This window comes from Pelophylax lessonae (assembly GCF_965119305.1).
Source record: "Pelophylax lessonae genome assembly, chromosome: 3".
In the NCBI taxonomy this organism is placed as follows: Eukaryota; Metazoa; Chordata; class Amphibia; order Anura; family Ranidae; genus Pelophylax; species Pelophylax lessonae.
In genome coordinates this window covers 362,329,440-362,348,601 of record NC_138770.1, presented here as the reverse complement: position 1 = coordinate 362,348,601, position 19,162 = coordinate 362,329,440, and the positions used below count along the sequence as shown (strand labels likewise).

Here is a 19,162-nt window from a genome sequence, read left to right as displayed (position 1 = left end):
GGGGAACAAGGCAGATCTGCACTGAGGATGGAAGCTTATCCAACTTTTCAAATTAACAAGGTGATGGATTTCTAGGACATGGGGCAGTTCACAGAAAAGAGTTAATAGTGGATAGTGCACAAAATCATTTTTCTCAGACACCATTACCAAAAGCCTTGTTTGTTCTAACAAAAAGGCTATATGTCCTACTTTGCTACCTTTAGTAATGACAAAGCTATTTTAATAGGCCCAATGAATCAGTAGGCAGATTCAGCAGGGACCAGCCAAATTTCAGTCTGTGTGTGGTCCACCCTGTTTAACAGAAATTATTTATAAGATCATCTTCTGTAAGACACACTGAATACCTTTTGTCAAGCAGTGGCTGCAGTCATTGATAAGTATTTTCTGACAGCAACAGGAATACACTGTTCCAGGCGGACAGGATTCCTCCATCCACTTCACTGTCTTTACCTGATCTGTCCAAAGCAAAATAAAACTTTATGTCTGGAGGTTGGGGTTTAGGTATCAAACCATTATAAGTTCATTTTTCTGAAAGTGCTTATAGTTATTTTTGTTTTTGGCTTTTTGTGCTCATACATAGAAAAAGGAGGCCAGCTTGCTTGATGATATAACCAGGTGCAAACAGGAGAAGCAGGCTTTGGAAGTAGATTTTGTGCAGTTGAAGAAAGAACGTGATCTTCTTAAAACCCAGGTCTCCAGCACCTCAGGTACAGCAATGGATTATTGTGATATACTATACATTTTTTCTGACATTGGTCCATTTCATTCCACTGGCTGTCTTTTTCTAGTTGTAGTTTGAATCTGCAGCATGAATAACACACTTCTTTTTCAATACTTTAAAAATATGATCACCAAGTTGAATGTGTATGTAGATGAATAAAAATAAGGCTGGCCATACATGTTCAACTTTTGTTGTACAATTTTCTGTCAGATCTACCACAAACCACATAATGTGAGATCAAAGCTAAACAACACATTCACTTGTATCTAATTAGGCAGGCATTTGTACTACATACTTGAAGGTAAATGTCAAGAAAATTGGATCATGTCTATGCAAAATTCCCAACATTAGTGTGTTTGTTGATTTTAAAGTGTGCACTGACATAAAAGGACATTGGTGGGCTAGAAATGTGTTGGAATTGTATTACTTAAGGTATATCTCAGGCAAATGTTTTTTTCTTACTTTTGATATATTGGGAAAGTGTTAAAGACCCTGTATGCTTTTACTAGTATGTATGGAACCATACCCTTACAACCTGTCCTGGTTACATGTCACCAAGATGAGAAAAAAATGACGAATCTTCAAAAAGAAATACAAACCTTTTTTTTTTTTTTTTTAAAGATCGGAATAAGAAAGGTGAAAACTTACCATGTCCGCTTTGAAGAGTTTTCCTTATTTCCTGTGTGAATGTCAGCTCTATGTCAGAGACAGCAATAGAAAATCTTATAAAATGAGTCATCAGACAACAATAAAAACCCTAAAAAGGCTTTTACTAATTTCTCAATATGAAAAGTTTTGATTGCAGTTATACTTAAAAATTGTCACTTGCAATAACAATATAGTTTTATAGATTGGTTTGCTGATAACCGATCTGTAAACGCAAAAGAAAATTATTGATACTATAATACACCAGCAGGAAAGAATACAGTAATTAAAATGATTGGTAAAGTGGCCAGCAAGCCATTATTAAGTGTCCAAGATATCTACAAAGAAAAAAGTAATTGGAAATGAAGGAGCTACATAATTCGTCATGGTTCTGTTAAAAAGGACATGCTATAGTGCTATGCATGTGTTTCCAGACTATATAAAATGACTTCTTGAAGGAATTCATAAAGATAAACCCACCCCACACAATATTTGTATCTAAACTGACTCTATAATGTAATCGCAGTGCAATTTTTGAAACCTTACTTATTCTGCTAGAAAATAACACTACTTATGAGGTTTCCATGACCCTAAAAGAAAAATGTGAATTACAGTGGGTCATGTGTTTGACTTTGCCTCTTTCTCATAATAAAAAAATATAACTCTTCCATGATAAGACTGGATCCCTGCCTAATATATACCTTGGTTAAGTTGTGCTGCTTGTCACCGTGATAATGTGAGAGGTTAGTAAATAGACATGGATATTTTCATTGTTGGTAGTGTTGGGTAAGTGTTTCACTGCAAGGTGATAAGGTAGACGTTAGATACAGTATATATTCTATTAAGTTTAACAACCTCTAGCCTTAAAACTTGACCCTAAATAAAAAATACAGATATTAGAGCTTGATTTGGTATCCACCTCTTGCAATCCCTGTGCATCAGAACTTTGGGGGGTTGGGGGGCAGAAACAGTATGATTGGTTTATTTTTGTCATTCTGCCTTATTCTCCTATCAGTATGCTCTTTGCACTGCTACTTGTCTTTCTCTGAACTATGCAATACAGGAACTGCACAGCTGATACAAAATCAAACTGAGGTACCTACACTCCATGTATAAAAAAAAAAGATGCATTATTCATTACGCAGAATAATTTGTGCCTTTTTATAGATTACTGGAGTTTAGCTAAAAAAAAAAAAAAAAATACCTTAGTGTTTTTCCTACAAACTAAAACTAGGTATCCTGCAACCCTTTTCAAGGATATGTTCACCTTTCAAAAAAAAAAAAAAGTGCAAGTAAAAAAAATGTGCATTTACTATTTTTGGTTTGTTTTGTAGGAGCATGGAAAGTATTGCACCCAGGATCAGCAGTTCACGGGTCCAATGCAGGGCTTCTGCAGACTGCCAGTGTAAGCTGTCTGCTCATACAAATAGACAGTTACACAATGACAGGAAGAATCAATGAACTACCAAGAGCTCTTAACAGCACCCTTGTAGCTCATTGGGAACTACACGCCATCAGCCGCAAAGGCTGTCATTATTTTCATTCATTGTAGTTCATTCATTCACTGATCTCTTTGAATGAATGACGCGGCCGTGTGGGTCAAGCCCTGCAGGGCCACACTCTTTTTTCAAATAGTGACTGCAGGTTGGAGAGAAGATCCCTGACCCGCTGTGACAGGGTGGGGGTACTGCTGCAGGTGGAACATGCAACATGTTCCCAAAAGTGAACTCATCCTTTAAACTATGCACATCACAGGGACCTTACTTGTAGTACATGCCCTAAATGTCATCCTACTGTAAACATATGGGTGAATACAGGTCAAATTGAAGCTGAAACAATTGGCTCTATTCAATAGCTCTACTGTAAAAATGTTTTAAGCAAAAAAAAAATGAAAAAAACAAAACTATAAATCAGGAATGTCTTAAACACGTATGTCATTAATAGCTTTTAGGAATAAAAAAAACATCAAAGAATGTGCAGTAAAAAGAAAAAAAAATAATAATATTTGGCATGACAGAATTTCTGCTGGAAAGAGTTCTCCTGATGCAGGATGACTACTTTTGTATCTTGCCATTAACATTTGTGTACAAACCAATAATTAATTTCACAGTAGTGCAAAACACCACATAACATTTTGTATGCCAAAGTGTGAAAAGACTTATCTGTCTCATTCTTTCAATAGTCAGGTAGTACTTAAAGCGGAGTTCAGCCCCCTTAAAAAAAAAATTAAAAGTCAGCAGCTACTGTAGCTGTTGACTTTTAAATAGTAGAATTTACCTGTCCAGGGAGCCCGCGATGTCAGCACCTGAAGCCGATTTACGTATCGGCTCTCGAGTGCCACTGCCGCCATCCTGAGTAAGGGTTCCCTGCTGCGCTTTGTAATTGGCCCAGCGGGGGAGGAAAAAAGAGCGGGCCGAACGTCCGAGGGACAGTGACGCGGCCCTGTCTCCCAGGAAGTGGGGAAGGGGTACCTGTCAAAAACAGGTACCCGTTCCCCCCTCCCCCCTGAAAGGTGCCAAATGGGGCACCGGATAGGGGAGGAAGCAGATCAGCGGAGTTCCACTTTTAAGTGGAACTCCGCTTTAAATAGGCATATACTGGCTACATAAGTTCCTTATACCTTAATCCTATTATTTAATGGTACTAATTTTGTGCTAATTAGTTTGCCTTAAAACAAGAACTGGACATTTCGTAAATTGGACACTGGTGTTTTTAAGGCTTGGAGGGATGTTACATAACTTCTAATATCAGTATAAAATCTACCAGATGTATTACTCAATCTTCATTATATGTTAACCAGTTGCCGACTACGTACAGTATATTTACTGCGGCAGTCGGCCCCGGCCAGGCAGAGTGACGTAGGTCTACGTCGCTCGCCTGTCACTCCTTCTAGAGCCAATAGCGGGCGGGCGCGCGCCCGCTGAGGCACGCGCCCACCTCGGCTCGTTCACGGAGGAGTGCGGGAGTGTGACTAGCGGACCCGATGTCCGCCGGTCACACTACGATCGCCGGTACAGCGGGAGAAAGACAGAGCGGCTTATGTAAACAAGCCGCCTGTCAGTTCTCCCTGTGTAAAAGTGAAGATCAGACAGTTCTACTATGTAGAACTGTTGATCTTTGTTTTTACACTAGTAGACCTGTCCCTGCACAGTTAGAATCACGCCCCTAGGACACACTTAACCCCTCCCTGTCCAATACTGTTAACCCCTTCCCTGCCAGTGTCATTTTTGCAGTAACAGTGCATATATATAGCACTGATTACTGCAGTAATGTCACTGGTACCCCCAAAAGTGTCAAAAATGTCAGTCAAGGGTCCGATCTGTCCGCCGCAATGTCGCAGTACCGCAAAAAAATCGCAGATCGCCGCCATTACTCGTTAAAAAAAAAAAACACCAAAAATGACAAAAATCTTTCCCTTTGTTAGTAAACGCGATAACTTTTGCGCAAACCAATCAAAATACGCTTTTTGCGATTTTTTTTACCAAACATAGGTAGCGTAAAACAAATTGGCCGAAAATGTTAAAAAATGTTGATTTTTACATTTTTTTGGGGGGGAATTTCATATAAAAAAAAGTGAAAAATATTGTTGTTTTTGCAAAAATTACGCTCTTTTTTTGTTTATAGCGCGTGATCAAAAAATCGCACAGGTGATCAAATACCACCAAAAGAAAGCTCTGTTTGTGGGAAAAAAAGGACGTGAAATTCGTTTAGGTACAGCGTCGCACGCCCGCGCAATTGTCCGTTAAAGTCACGCAGTAAAAAATCGCAAAAAACCCCGTGGTCTTTTAGCAGGAAAATCCTCCGGTGGTAAAGTGGTTAATACAGTAATTCCAAAATTTCGAGACCTAGTTTGGCTTTTGGAATTTTTTAGATCACTAAAATTGGAGCTCAAAATAATATAATCTAGAATTCGAATTTTGTAGTCTCTAATGAAACGATTAATATCTAGTTCAATATATAACCCCCTCCGGCACCAAAGTACGTAAAGAATAAATCCTTTTTATCTCACACCTGGAAAGGTCCCAAATCGGATTGGAACCCTTCCAGGTGGGAGACACCCTCTCCACACCCCAAAATTGGAGGGTGATTGGGTCTTTACAATGATAATGCCTATAATATTCTGATACACTATGATATTTATATCCCATCAAAATATTGGAAAGATGTTCTATTCTTTTCTTTAGCTATATAAATTAACCCACAGGAACAAGTTAGGGCGTATACCACATTTGTGGTGTCACAGATTGAGATCTTTGCTCTTATATTCCCGGTTGGTGTTTACAAAGGTAAATTGCAGATGTTTCCTTACATTATTTCTAGCATACCTCCATGCTTTACATCTGCCACATGCTACAAAGCCCTTTTCTTCACAGAAAAAAGGTTCTAGTAGGGGGGGGGGGGGGGCAAGAACCTTTTTTTTTCTACTTGTTCACCAAGTAGCACATACCAGTTCTTGCAAAATATAATTTCCACTTCCCTATACTGGCAATAAAAATCAGAAATAAATCTTCACTGTTTAGTGTCCATATCGTCCCTCCTTTCTTTAACAGACAGTGCTCCAGTGGGATAGCTAATATCTCCTGAATTTCCTGATCAATTTCCTCTTCCCCATAACCCTTTTGGATGAATTTGTGTTTGATCATCTCAGATTGTTCCATAACATCATAATCCAATGTGCAATTAATACTCTTAATACACTAAATTATATGGACACTAAACAGTGGAGGTTTATTTCTGTATTTTCATTGCCTTTTTACTGGAAATATTGAACCACTATTGCTCAAGCACGGAGGTCGGCCATCTTGATGGTTGGAAACATTCCCCTGTGAAATTATTGATGCACATGTTAGATTTAATCTTAACTCTGTCCACGCATAGAAGCCGTTTTTAGATACGGTCTACCTATTGAATCCATACACCAACAGTGGTTCAAGTCTACCCTCTTTATATTTCTGGTAAGAAGTTTGCACCATCACCTGGGTGATACTTCACTTTGTTTTTTCTTTCATCACAAGTGGAAAGTGCCTGTTCACTATTTAGGATGACTCTTCAGAGCCATTCCTCCTCTTTCAGTGTCATGGATTTGCTGGTTCAATAGTGGCAAGATTGAAGACACCTTGTCAAATTTATTTATTTATTTTTGGGATTATCTTGATTTACTCCCCCCTTCTAGATTGTAATCTCTAAAGAGCAGGGCCCTCTAAATCCTCCTGTATTGAATTGTATTGTAACTGTATTGTCTTCCCTCATATTGTAAAGCTCTGCGCAAACTGTCGGCGCTATATAAATCCTGTATAATAATAATTTACTCAAGGACTTTACATCACTGTGCATTTGTCACATTTATGCATCCCTTTGTAAAGTGCTTATTTGCATATATTTTTGTTTGCACAATAATTTGAAGATCTTCTCTTTGTGTGGTACATCACAAATTATTTGTTTTTTTTTGATAATTAATATTTCATATATAAATTTTGTTTGCATTGAATTTATTATCTTGTTGAGCGCACTATATTATTTCTCAATGTCTACAGTGGGTACGGAAAGTATTCAGACCCCCTTAAAATTTTCACTCTTTGTTATATTGCAGCCATTTGCTAAAATCATTTAGGTTCATTCTTCTTCCTCATGAATGTACACATAGCACCCCATACTGACCGAAAAACACAGAATTGTTGACATTGTTGCAGATTTATTAAAAAAGAAAAACTGAAATATCACATGGTCCTAAGTATTCAGACCCTTTGCTCAGTATTTAGTAGAAGCCCCCTTTTGATCTAATACAGCCAGGAGTCTTTTTGGGAAAGATGCAACAAGTCTTTCACACCTGGATTAGGGGATCCTCTGCCATTCCTCCTTGCAGATCCTCTCCAGTTCTGTCAGGTTGGATGGTAAACGTTGGTGGACAGCCATTTTTAGGTCTCTCCAGAGATGCTCAATTGGGTTTAAGTCAGGGCTCTGGCTGGGCCATTCAAGAACAGTCACGGAGTTGTGAAGCCACTCCTTCATTATTTTAGCTGTATGCTTAGGGTCATTGTCTCGTTGGAAGGTAAACCTTCGGCCCAGTCTGAGGTCCAGAGCACTCTGGAGAAGGTTTTTGTCCAGGATATCCCTGTACTTGGCCGCATTCATCTTTCCCTCGATTGCAACCAGTCGTCCTGTCCCTGCAGCTGAAAAACACCCCCACAGCATGATGCTGCCACCACCATGCTTCACTGTTGGGACTGTATTGGACAGGGGATGAGCAGTGCCTGGTTTTCTCCACACATACTGCTTAGAATTAAGGCCAAAAAGTTCTATTTTGGTCTCATCAGACCAGAGAATCTTATTTCTCACCATCTTGGAGTCCTTCAGGTGTTTTTTAGCAAACTCCATGCGGGCTTTCATGTGTCTTACACTGAGGAGAGGCTTCCGTCGGGCCACTCTGCCATAAAGCCCCGACTGGTGGAGGGCTGCAGTGATGGTTGACTTTCTGCAACTTTCTCCCATCTCCTGACTGCATCTTTGGAGCTCAGCCACAGTGATCTTTGGGTTCTTCTTTACCTCTCTCACCAAGGCTCTTCTCCCCCGATAGCTCAGTTTGGCCGGACGGCCAGCTCTAGGAAGGGTTCTGGTTGTCCCAAACGTCTTCCATTTGAGGATTATGGAGGCCACTGTGCTCTTAGGAACCTTAAGTGCAGCAGAAATCTTTTTGTAACCTTGGCCAGATCTGTGCCTTGCCACAATTCTGTCTCTGAGCTCTTCAGGCAGTTCCTTTTGACCTCATGATTCTCATTTGCTCTGACATGCATTGTGATCTGGAAGGTCTTATATAGACAGGTGTATGGCTTTCCTAATCAAGTCCAATCAGTATAATCAAACACAGCTGGACTCAAATGAAGGTGTAGAACCATCTCAAGGATGATCAGAAGAAATGGAAAGCACCTGAGTTAAATATGAGTGTCACAGCAAAGGGTCTGAATACTTAGGACCATGTGATATTTCACTTTTTCTTTTTTAATAAATCTGCAACAATGTCAACAATTCTGTGTTTTTCTGTCAGTATGGGGTGCTATGTGTACATTCATGAGGAAGAAGAATGAACTTAAATGATTTTAGCAAATGGCTGCAATATAACAAAGAGTGAAAAATTTAAGGGGGTCTGAATACTTTCCGTACCCACTGTATATTGGACTGATATGCTAAAGACCCAACCACTCTCCAATTTTGGGGTGTGGAGAGGGTGTCTCCCACCTGAAGGGGTTCCAATTGGATTAGGCACCTCTCCAGGTGCGAGACCAAATAGATTTATTGTTTATGTACTTTGGCGCCAGAGGGGTTACATTTCGAACGAATGTTAACTTTTATTAGTGACTAATAAATTCTTATTGTAGATTATAGTCATTTTGGGCTCCAGTTTTATTGCTCTATTTTGGCTTTTTATTTTTTGTAATATCTTGAATCTTTGGAATTACTGTATTAACATATAATGTAGAGTGAGTAATGAATATGGTATTTTATACTGATATTAGAAGTAAATGTAACCTCTCTTCAAACCTTAAAAACACCCGTGTCTGATTTATTGTGCACAGAAGTTAAATTGCTTCTGGCACCTGACTCTATTTTTGGCATGCAGTGTACTTACACATAAAATAATTGCAAGATGCATTGGGGGTGGATTTACTAAAACATGGAACTGATGAATGTAACACAAACTGCTAAATCAGAGTGCACTCAAACGCAGCCTGAAAATGTAGTAAGATCTCATATACAGCAAGTAAAAAAAAAAAGTATTGAACACGTCACCATTTTTCTAGATAAATATTTTTCTAAAGGTGATATTGACATGAAATTGTCACCACATCTCGGTAACAACCCACGCAATCCATACATACAAAGAAACAAAAACAAAAAAGTTCAGAAATTGAGTTGTGTGAAATAAAATGGAATGACACAATTAAAAGGGATTAAACACACTAACTGAAATGTATTTAATACTTTGTATAAAATCCTTTGTTGGTAATGACCGCTCCAAGACGCCTCCTGTATGGAGAAACTAGTCACATGCATCAGGTGTCATTCTTTGCCCATTCTTCCACATAAACAGTCTCCAAATCTTGGAGATTCTATTGGATTTAAGTCCGGTGATTGGCTGGGCCATTCTAGCAGCTTTGTTTTCTTTCTTTGAAACCAATTGAGAGTTTGGCTTTGTGTTTGGGATCATTGTCCTGATGAAATGTCCACCCTTGTTTCATCTTCATCATTCTGGTAGATGGCAGCAGATTTTTATCAAGAATGTCTTGGTATATTTTTCCATTCATCCTTCCTTCAATGATATAAAGTTTGCCAGTACCATATGCTTAAAAACAGCCCCACGCCATGATGTTCCCACCTCCAAGCTTCATTTTTGGTATGGTGTTTTTTTGGGGTGATGTGCCGTGCCAGATGACCTCCAAACATGATGTGTTTAATGGCATCCAAAGAGTTCAATTTTGGTCTCATCTGACCAGACTATATTCTCCCAGTATTTCACAGGCGTGTCTAAATGTTGTGAAGCAAACTTTAAATTAACTTCAACATGTTTTTTCTTTAGCAAAAGAGTTTTGGATGGTGAGCGTGCATGCAGGCCATGGCGGTTGAGTGCATTACTTATTGTTTTCTTTGAAAGAATTGTACCTACTAACTCCAGGTCTTTCTGAAGCTCTCCACAAGTGATCCATTGGCTCTTGGACAACTCTTTGACTTTCCATGCCTTTTTGCACCTCGCTTTCTGTATGTGTTTAATACCTTTTCCCATGTCATTCCATTTTTTTACACATTTAATTTCTGAACCTATTTGTTTTGGTTTCTTTGTATGTATGGATTGTGTGGGTTGTTACCGACATTAAGTGAAAATTTCCTTTAGGAGTATATTTACCTAGAAAAATGGTGACGTGCTCAACACTTATTTTACCCACTGTATGTAGCAAAAGACCATCCGGATTTTAGAACACACTATAGCAGATCTAACGTCCCTCCTTTGAAAAATAGCAGCAAACTAAACTATAAACACAATGGGGTTGTTTTACTCAAGCTGATGAGTGCAAAATCCTGATCTGCATAGTAAACAGACAGCTTCCTTTTTATTTTTTGTCAAAGCTTAATTGAACAAGCTGAAGTTAAAAGCGCATTGGTTTCTATGCAGAGCTACACCAGATTTTGCACACTCCAGCTTGTAGTATTGAACACATAAAGAAAGGGAGGTGCACAGAGGTATAGGAAGCCAAAGAGTTGTCCAAGAGCCAAGATCTGCTATAGGGTTTTATTAAATCTGGATGGTCTTTTCCTACATATATAAGGGCTTACTACATTTTCTGGCTACGTTTGAGTGCACTCCGATTTAGCTGTTTGCATTATATTCCATTGCCTAAAAATGAATCTCTTGGGGTGCTGTTAAGCATATCTAAGCCCAAGAATAAACATTTTCCCACAAGCCGGTTCAAGAGAAGATCGACTTCTCTGGAACAGGAATGGTCATAGTTGGATCAAAATTCAGCCAGTCCCCGCTGAACCAGCTAAGTTTTGATCCATCTACGGCCATCTTTAGAGTGCAGCACAGGCAGAGAGTACAAGAAGTTGTCGGCTAACCACATTTCTGGCAGTAAGAGAATTGTATTCATTTTCTTTTCCTTATCAAACAGTTGTATATGTAACATACTAAAATTAAGCAGATAAAAAAAATAATTGTTAGGGTTTACATATACTTTCATTTGTATTTCTATCTGCAGCTGCACATTTACCAATAGTATACACCTTTGTGGAATAACCCTACATTAAGGATTTACTTGTATCAAGTACTTAAAATATGTTGTCTATTTATAGATGAGAAATCTTATGAAATGAAGATTATGGAGGAGAGCTATAAGCAGGAAATAAGCCGACTGAATAAAAGACTCCAGTGGTTTGCAGAGAACCAAGAGATTTTAGATAAAGATGCTGCAAGGCTTAGAGATGCTTATGAACAAATTGAAAAGCTAAAGATTCAGGTATGTCATACAACTCCAAATCTGTAATGTGCAAAAGTTATAACAAGTGAAAAAATAATCATCTTAAAATATTTGTGCGTCTCTTTTAAAGGTTGAGAAGCTAACACAGACTGCTGGAAATCAGTCTGTGCAGCAACAGCAACGACTAAAGGACAGATCGGCTGATGCAAAACGGATTCAAGATCTTGAGCGCCAAGTAAGATTTAAATAGTGATTTGTATAAGGGTTTCATTTTTGTTGCATTAATGAAAGTTAATGGGAATTCTGGATTTTCTGCTTCCATATCTACCCAGCAAGGTTTAAATGTTATTCTCCCCACTATACAGCCACTTGTTCATTCCAGTGAGCTGGAGATTTACTGTAAGACTGCAAAGGCGTATACTGATTCTTCTTAAAGGGCACCTTTATCCCTAAACAGAAAAATTGATGGTGCATGCATCACTGTATTGTCCATCCATAAATGTTATAAAAGGCATTTATAAAATCCAATACTTTTTGGTGAACTTGCTTTTATTTTCTTGTTATGGGTTTTCTTAAGCCACTCTATCCAAGAATGTCTCGCTTTGTCTCATACATATGTCATACAATATGTGGAATGGCCTGTAATTGTTCAATAATAAGCCGTCTCAGATCAGGTACAAATCATGTGCTGTATGTGGTCTGGCGTGTCTTGTTGTTCAGTAACCAGCCACCCTGATCTGGTACAGCGCATGCACGGGATCAGACACAAATAAGAAGATAGCTGTGAAGTCATCTTTTGAAAATGGCATTGTGGGATGCAAGGAGCAGGAAGAGCAACGCAAAACCATGTGGTGATGCAACAAAAAGAGGGGGCAAAATGTTATCTTTAAGACAAAATCTATAGGATGACCTGGAGAGGAGAGAAATTGGGTTAAATAATGATTGCCATCAGGAAAAAAAGTACTGTGGAGCAGATCTCTGGATTGAAGGTGAGCTTTGCAGTAAAAATAGAACTGTCATAATTTCATCTTTTTAATGGGCTGTTCGTTTTTATCTTGTGTTTTTTTTTTTTTTTTGTCTAGAGTTCTGCTTCAAAGAAAACAAACTGTAAAAGACACTTTGCACACTTTTTTTTTGCTACACACGGAACGTACTTGGCTCATTTAAACTCGGTTTAATTTGACTTTTCAAAGCTTGTAGTAAAAAAAAAATACAATTATGATTTGTATAACTCTCTATGCACAGTGAAATTTTGATGAATATTTTAGATCTACTCTGTCCATAGTGCCCTGTGTATACTCACTGGCCACTTTATTAGGTACACCTTGCTTGTACCGGGTTGGACCCCCTTTTGCCTTCATAACTGCCCTAATTCTTCGTGGTATAGATTCAACAGGGTGTTGGAAACATTCCTCAGAGATTTTGGTCCATATTGACATGATAGCATGACACAGTTGCTGCAGATTTGTCAGCTGCACATCCATGACACAAATCTTCCATTTCACCACATCCCAAAGGTGCTCTATTGGATTGAGATGTGGTGACTGTGGAGGCCATGGGAGTACAGTGAACTAATTTTCATGCTCAAGAAACCAGTTTGAGACGATTTGAGCTTTGTGACATGGTGCATTATCCTCCTGGAAATAGTCATCAGAAGATGGGTACACTGTAGTCATAAAGGGATGGACATGTTCTGCAACACTACTCAGGTGGGCGTGGTGTTTAAACGATGCTCAGATGGTACTAAGGTGCCCAAAGTGTGCCAAGAAAATATCCCCCACACCATTACACCACCACCAGCCTGAGTCGTTGATACAAGGCAGGATGGAACCATGCTTTCATGTTTAAACTAAATTCTGACTCTACCATCTGAATGTCGCACTCGAAATCAAAACTCCTCAAACCAGACAACATTTTTCCAGTCTTCTATTGTCCAGTTTTGGTGAGCCTGTTCAAATTGTAGCCTCAGTTTCCTGTTAGCTGACAGGAGTGGCACCTGGTGTTGTCTTCTGCTGCTGTAGCCCATATGCTTCAAGGTTCGATATGTTGTGCATTCAGAGATGATATTCTGTATACCTTGGTTGTAACGAGTGTTTTTTTTTTTTTTTAGTTACTGTTGCCATTCTATCATCCCAAACCGACTTGAATCGGCTGCCCATTCTCCTCTGACATCAGCAAGGCATTTTCGTCCACAAAACTGCCACTCACTGGATATTTTCTCTTTCGGACCATTCTCTGTAAACCCTAGAGATGGTTATTCATGAAAATCCCAGTTAGTGAGCAGTTTTTTTAATTACTCAGACCAGCCCCTCTGGCACCAAAAACCATGCCACGTTCAAGGTCACCTAAATCCCCTACCTATCTTCCCCATTCTGATTCCATTGGTTTGAACTTCAGCAAGTTATCTTCACCCTGTCTAGATGCCTAAATGCATTAAGTTGCTGCCATGTGATTGGCTGATTAGAATATTGTGTTACCAAGCAGTTGAACAGGCGTACCTAATGCGGCCTAAAGTGGCCAGTGAGTTTATTTTCAAAAGCTCACCTCTTGGTTTTTATTTTCTCATTCTGTATGTATGGACACTTTTTTCTAGTCGTTCTTCTAATTTAAAGTGGTTCTAAGAAGGGTTTTTCCTTAATGCATTCTCTGCGTTAAGGTAAAAAAAACACCTGACGCCACTTTCGATCCAGTGCTGTCACCACCGGCATCCCCGCTCTCCTCTTTTCCTGCATTCACTGTGTGTGTGTGTCTATGCACACAGCCCAGCACAGGTGTGCACTTTCACAAGTGCCACCATAGCAAGCGTCTTGCTATGGGTGCACTGGGAGAAAAGGAAAGGCAGACAGGCACCGATGAGGCAACCCCAAAAGAGGAGGTTCAGGGCTGCACTGTGCAATACCAATGCACAGAGCAGGTAAGCTTACAAATGTTTATTTCTCTGTCGCTCATTGACAGATGTAGTCCTCTTTGATTAATATCAAATTGGGTTATATTGCCCTCTACAGGAGTAGGACACTAGGCAGAAGAAAACGTTCTGGCCACACCTTAGGGGCAGTCCCAGAGGGTATATCCTCTTCCTCTCTGCTACAGGAAATCAGTTTTTTTCTGTCTAGTCAGGAGTAAGGACCTAAGTTCCTTGCTGGGATCTTTGGTCCTGGCAAGATTTTTTTTTAGATAAATATTTTTTTAGCTAGCTTTTTTCTCCAGTTTCCTTTGAGATCTTCAAGCAAATTATGCCGGATCTGGGCGACGGGCTGGATGTTGAGATCCAGTGGTCACCCCAGCCGGCCTACGAGCGCGTGCAGGCCATAGCTCCGCGCTGGGTCGGCCGCGACACATTCAAGCAAGTATGCTGGAACTGGGCGACGGGCTGGATGTTGAGATCCAGTGGTCACCCCAGTTCAGCCCACGAGCGCGTGCAGGCCATAACTCCGCGCTGGGTCGGCCGCGACATAGTCCCACTGGACGGGGACTGACCCTGCGAGTGAAACATCTCGCCAGGACGCCTACGAACAGTCGGAAATTGATTTATGGCGTCCGCATTGGTTGACAGCCCCCCCACCTCGGTGGAGAGGGGTTCTGTTAAGAGGGGGTGCCTGTCGGTTCCGGTATGGTGAGAAGATGTTCCCCCTTCCCCCCTGTCTGGTTTTTGGGATGGATACGGGCCCCTCTGTGGATGGTCGGACCTTTTTTTCCTAAAGTTCCCCCTCTATCCTATGACATGTTCACAGATCTTCCTTGTGAGAGTGTGAGTTGGTGTATAGGAGTTACACTCAAGCAGGCTTGGTTTGGGAGCTGACGCTCCATGAGGCTTGGTTTGGGAGCTGACTATTTAGAAAATACTGGCATGTAGGTAAAGGCAAGCACCTACCCTATGCAGAGGTGATACAGGGATTACCTCCATCCTCCCGCAGGCCGCACTTGCAGGCCGCCGCCAGCCTTCTATGAGGCGCCGCCAATCCTCCGGTAGGAGCCACACAGGATCGGCAGCCCGCCGCCATCTTGTTGTAGACCGCAGGGATCCCGACAGGACCACAGACGCATGGTCTACACAGGCCGCCCGCAGGCAAGCAGGCCGCCATTTTGCCGTAGCTTGGTGTCTCCTGCATGGGGGCGGCCATGTTTGATGCACCCAGCTACCTCGAGGAGTAGCTGAGAGCGCCGGAAGATGTGTAAAGGGGGCGGAGCTACTTCCCTTACCCGGGAAAGCTATCACAGGACTTCCTAGTCTGAATAGGACAACGCTGGGAGCAGTTTGAAAACTTCTCTGCATCAGGTGGTGAGCCCTCGGGGTCTCTCTCTCTCTCTCTCTCTCTGTGGGGGTCCAGAGCAGGTACGCTGAGGGGCGCTGTTGCGCTGGGGGGATTACATATAAAAAAATATATATATATATATATATATATATATATATTTTTTTTTTATTTTTCAAATTTTTTACTGGCAAAGTGTCCGGGATTAGCATGGACCCTGCCACACATATATCTTCACCTGATCCCCTCGAGGTGGCTGCAGGACCCTCCAGTTCCCCACTTACTATTGATGCATTATCAGCGGTTTTGGAGTCTTTTGTATCCCGGGTGGAAGTGGCCTGTCAGGGACGGGGCGCAAGGAAGCGAACCCCGCCTACCCCGTATTCATCTGAAACTTCAGATTCAGAGTCTGAGCCTGTCACTGCAGGTGCAGGTCCCTCATCTGGGGCTGGTATCTCGGGTACTGTCTCCTCAGACAGTGAGGAGAATGTTTCGGCATCCACCATAGCCCAAGAGGAAGCGTTGGTGAACGCACTAATTGTATCTGTCCGGGAAACCTTAAGACTGCAGGTTACACTGTCGGAAGTAGCTGAGACTGAGATTCCTTTTGGTACTAATAAACGGACCAAAATGGCGAAAGTATTTCCCTTGCCCAAATGTTTTGGTAATGTAATTAAGGAAGAATGGGGTCATCCAAGACGAACCCCTGCTATTTCCAAACGCATTATTAGGCGTTATCCGTTCGAGGAATCCCTCCTCAAGAAATGGACAGTACCACCGGTGGTGGATTCACCAATTTCCAGATTGAACAAAGCTACGGTTATCCCATTGGAGGACGCTCCGTCCTTTAAGGATCCAGTGGATCATAAGGTGGAAGCTGTGTCTCGCGCCATCTTTTCCCTGATTGGGTCAGCTTTTTAGACCAGTGATTGCAATTGGTTTGGTTTCACAAACATTGACAGAATGGACCAAGTTGTTACGCCGGGACTTAGAGGGGAGAAGCATCCCCCCGGCGGTATCAGATCTGCTGGAGCAGATGATACATGGGCTACAGTTTGTCTGTGACGCTGCTCTAGACGCCACTCCATTGTTGGGGCGGGCTTCAATTTCAGCAGTGGTCCTCAGGCGTAAACTGTGGCTAAAGTGTTGGTCGGCGGACCAAGGTTCCAAAAAAGCTTTGTCTAATCTCCCCTTTCAGGGGAACGCCTATTTGGGGCCAACTTAGATGAGATTATCAAGGATCTCACTGGAGGCAAGAGCACTTTTTTGCCACAAAGTACTAAGGGTAAAGGACCTCGTCAATGACGGGGGCCTTCCTTTTCCGCTCATAAGAAATTTTTTCGCTCCGCGGGCGATAAAGCAAAACCCTCCAAAACTCCTTCAGGAGGTTTCAAGGGGCGCTGGTCGGGCAAACAAAAGTCCGGCTCTTCCAGACCTGAAGATAAGACTACTAAAGCCTGAAGGTGCGCCCCCACCCATAGCTGGGGTGGGGGGATGTCTTCGCCGGTTTCCGGATCCATGGCTTTCCAGAATCCCGGACAAGTGGGTTCGCGAAGTCATATGGTCAGGTTACAAGATCGAGTTTCAATCACTCCCACCGGTGCGATTCTTCCCTTCCAATATCCGACTATCCCCGGATCGCCTAGAGGCTTTGCGGGGGGCGGTCACGGATTTAATGCAACAAGGAGTGGTGGTCCACGTTCCTTGGACAGAGCGTTTTCAAGGGTTTTATTTGAACCTTTTCACAATACCCAGGAAAGAGGGCAAGGTGCGTCCAATTCTGGACTTAAGAGCACTCAATCTTTTTGTCAAGATACAAAAATTTAAGATGGAGTCTATTCGCACAGTAGCGGCCTCCCTGCATCAGGGGGATTTTATAGCGTCCATAGACATCAAGGATGCCTATCTTCACATTCCCATTTACGCAGGACATCAGCGTTTCCTGCGTTTTTCCGTAAAGGAGAACCATTATCAGTTTGTGGCGTTACCCTTTGGTCTCGCCTCGGCTCCCCGGGTCTTCACAAAGGTGTTGGTCCCAGTTTTGGCGCTGTTGCGACAGCGAAGCATATCGATTCTAGGTTACCTAGACGATCTTCTGCTCCGTGCGGAGTCTCCGCAGACTCTGTTACTAAACTTAGAGATCACCATGAGCTCTTTGCAAGAGTTCGGGTGGCTGGTGAACCTGTAGAAGTCTTCTCTGGTTCCCACCAGGAGGCTGGAATATCTGGGTCTAATTTTAGACACATCCAGGGCAAAGGTATTTCTTTCGGCGGGGAAACTCCGGAAGATTCAATCGACAATTCAGTTGTTACTATCCGACAACTGGCCTTCTCTTCGGACTTGCATGAGGGTCCTGGGGTTGATGGTGGCTTCCTTTGAGGCAGTACCATTTGCCCAGTCCCATACCCGAATCCTTCAAAAAGAGATTCTTCTCAATTAGAATCGGAATCCAGATTCCATGGACAATCGGACCTGACTGAAGCGAGCGGATCAGGAAGTTTCTCGTCTGGTGGCTTCGGTCTCCAATGCTCAGCAGGGGAAGTCATTTCTTCCAATATATTGGACGATTGTCACCACGGATGCCAGTCTATCCGGGTGGGGAGAAATTCTCGGCAGATTATCTGCTCAGGGGCTTTGGTCCCTGGAAGAGTCCAGGTTACCGATAAATGTATTGGAACTGAGAGCGATCAGACTTTGTTTGATTCACTGGACCGAGCAGCTCCAGGGCAGCCCGGTTCGGATCCAGTCGGACAATGCCTCAGCTGTGGCTTATGTCAATCATCAAGGGGGCACCAAGAGTGTCCTGGCGGCCATAGTAGTGGCCAGCATTTTTCGTTGGGCGGAACGATTTGTTCCAGCTCTCTCCGCGGTATTCATTCCGGGGGTGGAGAATTGGCAGGCAGATTATCTCAGCCGTCAGATTCTGGATCAAGGGGAATGGTCTCTTCATCCAGAGGTATTCCACCAATTTCTTTACTTCAATCCTGCTTTACGATCGCTGGCTTTAACGGCCTGGCTATTGAGACCCAGGTGCTGAAGGACAAGGGATTGTGAGCTTCAGTCATTCCTACTCTAGTTAAAGCAAGGAAAGCGACTTCCAGAAAGGGCTATCATCGCACATGGAAGTCTTATATTGCGTGGTGTGAATCCCTTGGGTTCCCCTCCACGTTCTTATTCGGTGGCCCGAAGATTGGCCTTTCTGCAACAGGGGGTTGAGCAGAAGCTGGCCTTGAGTGTTATCAAGGGTCAGGTTTCAGCATTAGCTATCTTCTTTCAGAAGCTTTTGGCTACTCATTCCTTGGTGCGGAATTTCATCCAGGGGGTGCGACACCTGGCTCCACCAGTGCGCGCACCCTTACCGTCCTGGGATCTTAATTTGGTGTTGTCGGTTCTTCAGAAGCCTCCCTTTGAAGATATTAGGGCGATTCCCTTGCTTACGTTATCCCAGAAGGTGGCCTTCTTGGTGGCTATCACTTCTGCACGCAGGGTGTCAGAACTGGCTGCATTATCCTGTCGTTCCCCATATCTGGTGGTTCATAGGGATAAGGTTGTTCTTCGTCCGAATCCATCCTTCCTTCCTA

The 19,162-nt window shown here is 42.2% G+C and overlaps 1 protein-coding gene across 1 annotated transcript in view; it reads left to right on the top strand.

Annotated features, from left to right (window-relative positions):
- CEP162 (centrosomal protein 162) overlaps positions 1-19,162 on the top strand; it is a 332,984-nt gene that overhangs the window by 241,871 nt on the left and 71,951 nt on the right. Inside the window, exons 18-20 of the mRNA XM_082249677.1 lie at positions 581-707; positions 11,207-11,370; positions 11,462-11,566. Of these exons, the coding sequence (XP_082105803.1) occupies positions 581-707; positions 11,207-11,370; positions 11,462-11,566 (396 nt within the window). The remainder of the gene's footprint in view (positions 1-580; positions 708-11,206; positions 11,371-11,461; positions 11,567-19,162) is intronic.